This window comes from Mya arenaria, chromosome 11 (assembly GCF_026914265.1).
Source record: "Mya arenaria isolate MELC-2E11 chromosome 11, ASM2691426v1".
NCBI classification, from domain to species: Eukaryota; Metazoa; Mollusca; class Bivalvia; order Myida; family Myidae; genus Mya; species Mya arenaria.
This window is the reverse complement of record NC_069132.1, coordinates 48,471,389-48,482,423: the sequence shown is the minus strand read 5'-3', so window position 1 is coordinate 48,482,423 and position 11,035 is coordinate 48,471,389. Positions and strand designations below refer to the sequence as shown.

The following is an 11,035-nucleotide window of genomic DNA, read 5'->3' as shown; positions in this document are numbered from 1 at the left end:
CCTCATCCTCTTGAGAGGCTGACACCTATACAACTAGACCACTCTCACCCAGGTCAGCCATGTTAACTTAAGTTTGACGGCCATGGGTGCAGGCATTCTCAAGTTATCACTTGGACAAGCTTTTCGTGTTCAAATTAACTGTTAGCTTGACCTTTGACATGATCAGTTCAAAATCAATCAGGGGTTATCTACTGGTCAGGCAAGTTTGAGGATCATGGGTCTAGGCATTGTCTAGTTATCACTTGAACAAAAGAAAAAGAACAAGCTTTTTGCGTTTGAGGTCACTAGGACCTTTACCCAATGACCTTAAAATTAATAGGGATCATCTATTGGTCACATCCAGCCTCAAAGTCAAGTTTGAGGACCATAGGCTCTTTTCATGTGTGGGGTATAATAAAAGAATATTTCATTATTATTTTACGTTTTATCAATTTGTCTTGAAAGGAACACATCAAGTGACCAAAAGCACTGCAGAGTTTCCATGCAACTTCCAAATATTTTAAATGCCAATCATCTTAAGTAGGTTTTTCTTAAAAACAATCACTTATGCAGTTATGAAACAACAACTCTCTGAATATTTATTTACAAACATTTATTTATATCACTTAATTTATTGCCATATCTAACAAATAAATGTATAAAAGATATAAAATAAATAATTAAAATTATTCAATACTACAAAGATATTACACAAGCCTATGATTATGTCATGTACAAACAAAACTATTGTAGTAATTTCAATCAGAGATTTATGCTAACAAGAGAGGTCGTAGGAAAGCGCACTCGACTATACGCTGCTTAGTCTTGGAAATGAATACAATAATGATGTAATATAAGCCTTTCAAAAGCAATGATTAAAAAAAAGACAAATTAAAATGTAAACAAGAAATATGGCAATGCGATGAAACCACGTATTCTTAAGCCTTCATTGTGAGATTCAGTATTAACTGTTTTTTCCATTTTTATTAACAGTGACCTTGACCTTCACACTAAGGGCCCCAAATGCAACCTGTTAAGCCTCCATAAACACTTCCTACATACCAAGTTTGGTCACAATATGTCAAGCCTAACTAAAGTTATTTAGTACCAAATGGTTATCTATTTTTAGTAACAGTGACCTTGACCTTGACCCTAGGGGCCCAAAATCCCATTAAAGGTCTCCATAAACTCTTCCTTTATACCAAGTTATGGTTGCAATATGTCAACCCAAACTAGTTCAGTAACAACCATTTTTCTATTTTTAGTAACGGTGAGCTTGACCTTAGGGGCCCAAAAGCCAGCCCATTAAAGTACTCAATAAACTCTTCCTGTATACCAATAATGGTTACAATATGAAATCCTAACTAAAGTTATTCAGTACTAACCAACAACAGCGTATAACATTCTAATAACCAGGTTTCACTTTGGTTAAAAATATGCCAGTCAAAAGCAATACAAAAAGTCAATCAAGGACCATAATTTGTATTAAGATTAAATACGGAGTTATGTAACCTAATTGTGTTATGGTAGTAAACAACTGTGTGAAGTATGCAGTCAATTGAACGAAGGGTATAAAAGTAATTAGTGTAAATCCCAACTTGCCCTTAATGTTAAACTTGAACCAGACACAATATGCCCTGAAACTTTAACCTTAGTTCCTAAGTCAATCAGGGGCCATAATTTGTATTAAGGATAACATGGAGTTAAGTAACCTCATAGTGTGATGGTCCTGAACAATTGTGTGAAGTATTAAGTGAATTGAATGAAGGGTATTGGAGTTATAAGTGAAAATGCCAACCTGCCCTTTAAACTAGAACTTTAACTGGACGGCGATGCCGACGCCAGGTGGAGTAGTAATGCCTCATTATTCTTCGAATAGTCAAGCTAAAAATGACCATCTCTAATCATATGTGCTGAATCAATGCAATAATTTTTTTGCATCAAATTTAACCTGCTAACCACCTTGAAGTATAAACATGGTAAATGATTTTAATTGCATGATATAAAGAAAGTAACTGATGCAACAAGTTTCTTTATGTGTAGATTGAACGACAGAGCATACATGTATATGTGTAGATTGAAAAGAAAGTAATCAATGAATTTTGACATTGCAAGGAATACACATATTACAAGAGCTTTGCCCCTTGTGAAATAATATGATTATAAAACACAGTGTACATCAAAGCACAAATTTGGAAGTTTATAAGTGGAAGTGGATTAAGCGCCATGACAAGTGTGTCAGAGTTGGTGGGAAAGACTTGGAAAATGTGACGCTTTATGAGCCTAACGTCACTGGACTGCGCCAGTCGGCTTCAACCATATGTTGTTAACAGAAAATAATTCAGCAAATAATTTATGTATTACCGTAAATGACTGGTTATAAAATGCATTTTTTCCCCTCAGATTTTGATGTAAAAAAAAATGCCTGCGTCATACAAACAGTAACAAGCTTTTGACATTTTTTTATGAGGTTGATTTCAGGCCGAAATTGGCTATTCAGAGAAATAAATTGTGAAAAAACTAGTTTGTTTAGACTTATGTAGAAAGGGATGTACATTTTGAGATCAAACATGTACAATATAAGGTTTTTGGTTTACAATTTTTTTCATTCTAGACAGGTTATCGTTTATGATACACCGTCTGAAAGAATATTTTGCTTTCTATTAGTATTGCATGGTTTAAAATAACCATCACCATTTTCAATGGTGGCAGAGGATGTTAACATTTTTTCAATGCGTCCTATAACATAGATTAAAAGTTTTTTCCTCAAGTTTTTCACGGATTTTCTTGTCTTTTTTTGTCTTAAAACCACTATCATCCTATAACCAGTCACTTATGGTTTTCTGAATTTTTCAGGAATTATTTCAGAAATGTCAAATGTAAGTTTCTATGTTCCGTGTGCAATGATATTTCAATTATTAAAAAAAAGGGCTCATTAATCCAACCTTTGTAATTTAAGTCCCCCCCCAACCCAGTTGAGTAATGTGATAAAGATAAAGTTAGTAAACATTGTAGTGTCATTAGTGCATAAAAGCAGAAACATAATAGAGTATTGTTCTGTTAACATACCCTGATTATGGTGTCAAAGCAATGTTGGAAGCTTTCAGTCAATATATTTTTTTAAAAAGTAGAGCGGATAATTATGTTAACCCAAACATATAACTTCTCATTGTAAGATCACGCACACGCGCACGCGCACGCACACACACACACACACACACTACTGTATGCCCTTCTATGGGGAATGGAAAGAATATCCATGAAAAAGAGTAAGAGTTATTTTTCTGTGAGTTTAGTAGTCACATAACTCTGTTAGCAGTTGGCCAATCTCCAGCTCCCTTCTCAGAGTTTGGCATTCACTGTTACAGTCTTGGTCTCCATATTTATAGTAGTTTGTGGTAATGGTGGCACTTCTATAAATTTACCTGAAATAATAATACAATGTACCTATGATAATGCAGTCAAAGGGAAACAAAAGCCCTTCCAGCGAAAAGAAAAACAACACTTATTTATATTTCTCAGCCAAACAAAGGATATTACTCAACACTAATTTAAGACAGCATATGATCTTACTGCAAGTGTATAAGTATCACTCTTGAAACATGTGTATTAAGTTTAAAATGGATTGCAATTTTAGTTATGACCAAGGATAAATTTTCTGCGGGACTCCCAAGGTGATTTCTTTAAACAAGAGGATAATAATGACCCTATATCGCTCACCTAAGGAAAACTTTAATGGTGCTCTAGATATTTCTATAATGAAATGGCAATAACTCTCAAATGACTACCAATCGACCACGTCCGAGGTATTATGCCCATACACATTCTGACCAAATTTGGTGATGATTGGACAAATGCTTGTATAGTTATTGATCGGACAAATACAATTTAAGGTGATTTCTATAGTTAAAGGGCAATAACTTTCAGGTGACTACAGCGATTTGGCTAGTTATAAAACTTGTCAACATATTATGCCCATATACATTTTGACCATTTTTTTTTAAATGTCCCTATCATTTGATAATATTTGTTTTATTTTTAGTAACCTATTTAATTCAGATATATTGTTCTTATTGTGGTATAATTACAGTTGTTTCAATGTTAATGTATATGTTCGAAAAAAATAAAGGTACCATTCAAAAAATAAAATGCTTATGATTGGACAAAGGCCTCTAAAGTTATTGATCGGACAAGAACTATTTTAGGTAATTCTATAATTGAAGGGTGATAACTCTAGAGAGCCTAGAGGGATATGGCTGGTTATCAAACTTGTGCTAGATATGACCATATTATACAGTCCATAAGACACACTTTTTTGCCCCGGGATTCAATAAAGAAAATTACCTGTGTCCTATCTATAGTATTAGGCCTCAGACTCTTTTTTTTTTTTAAGACCAATTTTGCCGAATTGCTTTAAGAGAAATAAATGGAAAAAATGTGTTTGTTTACATTTTTCACTTCAAAGTCACATAACTCACATCAATTAATGTATTTCGTTATATCAACTGTGTAAAATCAGCTACAGTTATCATTACTCAGGTGAGTCTATATAAACGTAGTTCATTGTTTTAAAGTTTCGATATTGTACGATAGATTTTACGCTGTATGATTCTGTATTAAAAATAAATAAACATGCGTATTGTAAACTGGCATAGTTGTGCCCTGTCAATGTGTGAAGGTGTCTTACACATTATACCACATGTTTGTAATACCTGAAGGTGTTGACATGTTGATAAAGTTTATGTACAATATACATCTGTTGCTTTTACAATTTGCATCGATGGAGAGCAAAATCAGGATTGTTATTGTTATTTTATCATTTATGTACTTGTGCTGTGCTATTAATAACCTTTGCCATTTTCACAAGGGGCGGGGATAGTTTTCACTATATGTCTATATGGAAAACTTTGAAAATCTTCTATTCCGAAACCATTGACCTGAGAGTTTATGAGGAGAAGTTGTTTGACAGAAAATGTTGTTGATGAACAGATGAACGATGCACAATCACGGTAACAAAATAGGTCAGCTTTAAATAGATAAAGCTTCATGACCAGACACAAAAACGACTCAAGATGGAGAAGAATAAATAAACACCATCATTGCATTTAAGCTTTAAATATAAGATGTTCTCTACTGACAAGATATATTTCTACACACTAGTGCTAAATCGCTTGGCTCTTCAAGAACTAACAAAATGCAATGTCCATTATAACAAGAGATGTTTGTCAAACATTATGCCCCCCCTGAGCGCCATGTTGTCAGGATTATATGGATAATTGAATGAAATATGCATGGACCGAAATGACAGCTGATTTGTTGCTGTTTTAAGATTATGACCATTAAAGTGTGAGGATAAAGTGTGTTATGACCGTCATGACCTTTGACTCTATGAACTCAAAATCCAGAGTCATCAGCTGGTCACCAGAAACCTAAATGTCAAGATTGAGGGCCATGGGTGCAGGCATTGTCAAGTTATCACAAGACAAGTTTTTTTCGTTCAAGGTCACTGTGACCTTGACCTTTGACCTGATGACCCCTTAAATCATAAGGGGTCATCTACAAGTCAGATGCAACTCCAAGTCAAGTTTGAAGGCCAAGGGTTCAGGCATTGTTGAGTTATCACTCGGACAACCTTTTACCATTCAAAATCACTGTGACCTTGACCTTTGGCTCTATGAATCCTAAAATCAATAAGGGTGATCTACTGGTCAGGCTTAACATCCATGTCAAGTTTAATGATCATAGGTTCAGGCATTGTTGAGAAATCAGTGGGGAAAGATTTGGTAACTTTTTTGCGTTAAAGGTTACTGTGACATTGACCTTGGCCTGATGACCCCCAAAGTTGATAGGGGTCATCTACTGGGCAGGCCCAACCTTCATGTCAAGTTTGATGACCATAGGTCCAAGAATTGTCGAGTTTGCTTTCAAGGTCACTGTGACCTTGACCTTTGACCCCTAAAATCAATAGGGGTCATCTACTGGTCAGGCCCAACCTCCATGTCAAGTTTGAGGGCCATGGGTGCAGGCATTGTTGAGTTATCACTTGGACAACCTTTTATCATTCAAGGTCACTGTGACCTTGACCTTTGGCCCAATGACCCCTAAAATTAATAGGGACAATCTTCTGGCCAGGCTCAATCTCCAAATCAAGTTTGAGGGCCATGGGTGCAGGCATTGTCGAGTTATCACTCGGACAACCTTTTACCATTCCAGGTCACTGTGACCTTGACCTTTGGCCAGATGACCCCCAAAAACCATAGGGGTCATCTCCTGGTCAGGCCAATTCTCCAAGTCAAGTTTGAGGGCCATGGGTACAGGCATTGTTGAGTTATCAATCGGACAACCTTTTACCATTCAAGGTCACTGTGACCTTGACCTTTGTCCCAATGACCCCCAAAAACAATAGGGGTCATCTACTGGTCAGGCCCAACCTCCAAGTCAAATTTGAGGGCCATGGGTGCAGGCATTGTTGAGTTATCACATGAACAACCTTTTACCATTAAAGGTCACTGTGACCTTGACCTTTGACCCATTGAGCCCAAAAAACAAATAGGGGTCAACTACTGGTCAGGCCCAACCTCCAAGTCAAGTTTAAGGGCCATGGGTGCAGGCATTGTCACGTTATCACTCGGACAACCTTTTACCATTCAAGGTCACTGTGACCTTGACCTTTGGCCTGATGACCCCCAAAAACAATAGGGGTCAACTACTGGTCAGGCCCAACCTCCATGTCAAGTTTGAGGGCCATGGGTGCAGGTGTTGTTGAGTTATCACTCGGACAAGCTTTAAAATTATTTTACCATTAAAGGTCACTGTGACCTTGACCTTTGACCCGATGACCCCCAAAATCAATAGGGGTCATCTACTGGTCAGGCCCAACCTTCATGTGAAGTTTGATGACCATACATCCAGGGATTGTTGAGTTATCACTCGGACAAGCTTTGGTCTACCGACGGACCGACCGACCGACCGACATACCGACATGCCTGTGCAAAGCAATATACCCCTCTTCTTCGAAGGGGGGCATAATTATATTACATGTATTTTAATTCAGGCAATTACAATTTGTAAACTTGTTAAACAATGTTTGTACATGATAAACATATCATCTTGAGTATGTTACTGTACATGTTTCAGTTTTAGACTACTGTAAATGTCTGTGTATAGGACGCAACCGTAGATAAAACAATAGATGGCATGCAGTAAAAATTGTCAAAGCAGAAGGCCACAATGTTTGTTTACCATGCCGATTTTTAATGGTTCGTGAAAACGGCACTGGTTATTGTAAACCATGCGATATTAAACACGAAAGCAAAGTATGTTTCTATGTTCATGGACATGTCAACACCTTCAGCAAAGTATAATAGAACGTGCAAAAGTGAAAAAAAACAAAACCTATCATCGAAATAATTTGTCCTTTTCATATTGTACTATGCTTAAATGCTAAGGGAGTTCGTCACATCTTCACACATTGAGAACAGTGTTGACAGTGCACAATAATGCTACCATACATAACAGTACGCATGTTTACTTATTATTTAAAAAAAATAACAAACTGTTAAATATCGAAAAAAAAAATTAACTAATGATTTGTTAACTGTCACAATAATGATTTGTTAACTGTCACAATATCCCAATTTTCTTCTGCCGTTATAACTAAACAGAGGCGAAGAGAGTAACCCCCCTTGGAAATTAAGTCAACAAACTCATTTCCTCCCATTGATTTATCTGAAGAGCCAAATTTCAGCCTGATATCAACTTCAATTTTTTTGTTGTCAGAAGCCTAATACCGCAGATAAGACGCAGGCATTTTTTTCTTGAGAATTCTAAATGAAACAAAAGCTGTCACAGTATGTGACGAATGCCCCCGAATGTGACATTGACCTATGAACAAGGTCAGTACATGAAAAGTTGATCTTGCCTTTACGTCTCAAATACATATGGCAAGTTATTTTAAATTGCCTGTGAACATAAAAAAATACCACCCATACTTGACAACCTACACTGTTATGTCCTTATATTCAGAATTCCTTTGTGAATAGACACTTAGTGTATCTTTCACCTTAGAGGTAGGGACATGGGTCTTGCACACGACACGTCGTCTTGGTATGTGGAACACATGTAGCAAGTGATTTTAAAATCTGTCCATACAAGGGAAAGTAACAGCCCGGACACGACAACCTATACTCTATATCCTTATATGCAGCACTCCATTGTGAATAAACACTAAGTGTGACCTTGACCTTTGAGGTAGGATCACCGGTCTTGAACGCGACACGTCGTCTTGGTATGTGGAACACATGTGGCAAGTTATTTTAAAATCTGTCCATACAAGGGAAAGTTACAGCCCGGACACGACAACCTATACTCTATGTCCTTATATCCAGCACTCCATTGTGAATAAACACTAACGGTGACCTTGACCTTTGATGCACGGACACGGATCTTGCAGGCGACACGTCGTCTTGGTATGTGGAACACATGTGGCAAGTTATTTTAAAATCTGTCCATACATGAGAAAGTTACAGCCCGGACACGACAACCTATACTCTATGTCCTTATATGCAGCACTCCGTTGTGAATAAACACTAAGTGTGACCCTGACCTTTGAGGTAGGGACACAGGTCTTGCATGCGACACATTGTCTTGGTATGTGGAACACATGTGGCAAGTTATTTTAAAATCTGTCCATACAAGAGAATGTTACAGCCTGGACATGACAACCAATACTCTATATCCTTATATGCAGCACTCCATTGTAAATAAACACTAAGTGTGACCTTGACCTTTGAGGTAGGGACACAGGTCTTGAACACGACACGTCGTCTTGGTATGTGGAACACATGTGGCAAGTTATTTTAAAATCTGTCCAAACAAGAGAAAGTTACAGCCCGGACACGACAACCTATACTCTATGTCCTTATATGCAGCACTCCATTGTGAATAAACACTAAGTGTGACCTTGACCTTTGAGGTAGCGACACGGGTCTTGAACACGACACGTCGTCTTGGTATGTGGAACACATGTGGCAAGTTATTTTAAAATCTGTCCATACAAGGGAAAGTTACAGAGCCGGACGGACGGACAGCCGGTGCGATTTTAATATGCCCACCTTCGGGGGCATAAAAAGTGTGTCCTATACAGGGTCATTTACGGTAAACCCACAAAAATACTGAATAGTCAAACATTCTGATATGATCTTCAAAATTTAAAATAACATGAAATGAGATAAAAATATTTGAAAATCATATTTTGGATATTGTTTTGCCAGAAACAGTATTGCCCTATTGTCTAGCCTTACTAATCAGTGAACTGACCTATAAGATAAAAAAGAGCCGTTGTTTTTTACACATAAACAAACATCTCTTTACCATCAAACTGCCAATACAAAACTTACTTATATCTTCAGTAATCCTGGACAGAACCATGAGGTTTGGATACATGTAACTGGCACCTTGTCTGAAAAAGCATGCCTTTGATAAATTATAACATTTATAACGGTCATTTTCAACCTATTTTTTTAGGGACAAACAGCACATGTGCTATTTCTACAACCAATAGATTTATACAAATTTCCTTTTTCAGTTACTGGATATTATAAATGCTCATTTAATTCTCAAGACCAAGTGATCCTTTCCAGTACCTTATTTTCCTACGGCTCTACCACACGTCTTGTTTTTCAATACAAAAAGGAAATAACTCAACAATTATCAAAGCTGGAGTTTGGGCCTTCCTATGCATGTGTGTTTTGTCTCTGCAAACATGTGTTCTTAGGTTCATTTGAAAATCTTATTTTTTTTTAAGTTATGGCCAAGGTTCAAGTATTTGTACTACGATGACGTTGACACCTACAACACCAAGGCTTTTACAATATCCAACTTTTTTCTTTGAAAAACAAACAAGCTAGAAAAGTGTAGATACAAGAGCATGAGGCTAAATATTACTAAAGATTTCCAAGTTTAATAACAAACCTCTTCTCTTTATGAATGGCCCCAAGGTGGTAGAGCGCATGTAACGAGTTATTCATCATATCTAGAGAGAGGATTTCCTTATGTTTGAGGTGACCCTCGCGCAGCAGACGGGCACTCAAAATCTGGGCTTCCTTGCTGATGGCCTTTGGCAGCTTGACCAGGGGCTTGCCATGGGCTCCAGACTGCATGGACAACAGGTAGCGACACATCACCTGGATAATATAGGAAACAAGACGCCAATGCAGAGTTAGTGACCTTACTTTTAAACTAAGATGACCAATCTTGATACTTATCAGAGATATCGTTCCTACAAATAATCTGATCAAATTTCATGAAGATCAACAGAAACTATTTTATTTGTGTGAGGAAAAATGAACATCTTATAAATACATCCGCTTTTTTAACATAAAAACAAGAGGTCCATGAGGGCCTATGCTCTACTGGCATGGCTCTTGTGGTCATTTTCAATACAGAGCATGTATGTATGGGAAATAGGAAACAAACATATAGTTTACATTTTGTGTTTGGGTTAGCTGAAAACGTTGCACGTTCAACATCTGAGGACAGAAAGTGTTGTGAGCAGATTAGTTGCATGAACTATTTTAATATGTGCCAAGTAAAGGTCATCTGAGGAAAAAAATTTGATTTCATAACTGTACCCATGGTCAAAATTTCACTGCTGTAGCTTCAAAATTAAGAAAGTAGGTCAAGAGGTCACAGTCAAGGTCATTCGAGGACAACATTGATATTTGTTTGCAAAACTGTACACAACGTTTGTTGTTGCTTCAAAAACAAGAGGCCCAAGAGGGCCTATGCTCTACTGGCATGGCTCTTGTGGTCATTTTCAATCCAGACCATGTACGTATGAGTAATAGGCAACAAATATATAGTTCACTTTCAGGGATGTGATTGACCTGGCAGCTGGAGGGCTGAAACCATTTCGGCCATGGGTTCTTGGGGCACTTATGGGGTCAAAAGCACACTGCCGTAGAAGAAAAACTGCCTTTTTAGAAGCTCTTTTTAGGGGTTCTTCTGACTTTAAATTTGAATATCAACTCAAACAACCAAAAGCACTCTGGTAACT

At 37.2% G+C, this 11,035-nt stretch overlaps 1 protein-coding gene across 3 annotated transcripts in view; it reads right to left on the bottom strand.

Annotated features, from left to right (window-relative positions):
• Positions 1-575: 575 nt before the first annotated feature.
• The window catches only part of LOC128209204 (dihydroxyacetone phosphate acyltransferase-like), a 76,564-nt gene continuing 66,104 nt past the window's right edge, over positions 576-11,035 (bottom strand). For all 3 annotated transcript variants that reach the window (XM_052913138.1, XM_052913140.1, XM_052913141.1), the window contains 3 exons: positions 9,952-10,163; positions 9,378-9,439; positions 576-3,404 (listed from right to left, as the gene is read on the bottom strand). In XM_052913138.1, coding sequence (XP_052769098.1) covers positions 3,322-3,404; positions 9,378-9,439; positions 9,952-10,163 — 357 coding nt within the window. In that variant the 3' untranslated portion in view covers positions 576-3,321. The remainder of the gene's footprint in view (positions 3,405-9,377; positions 9,440-9,951; positions 10,164-11,035) is intronic.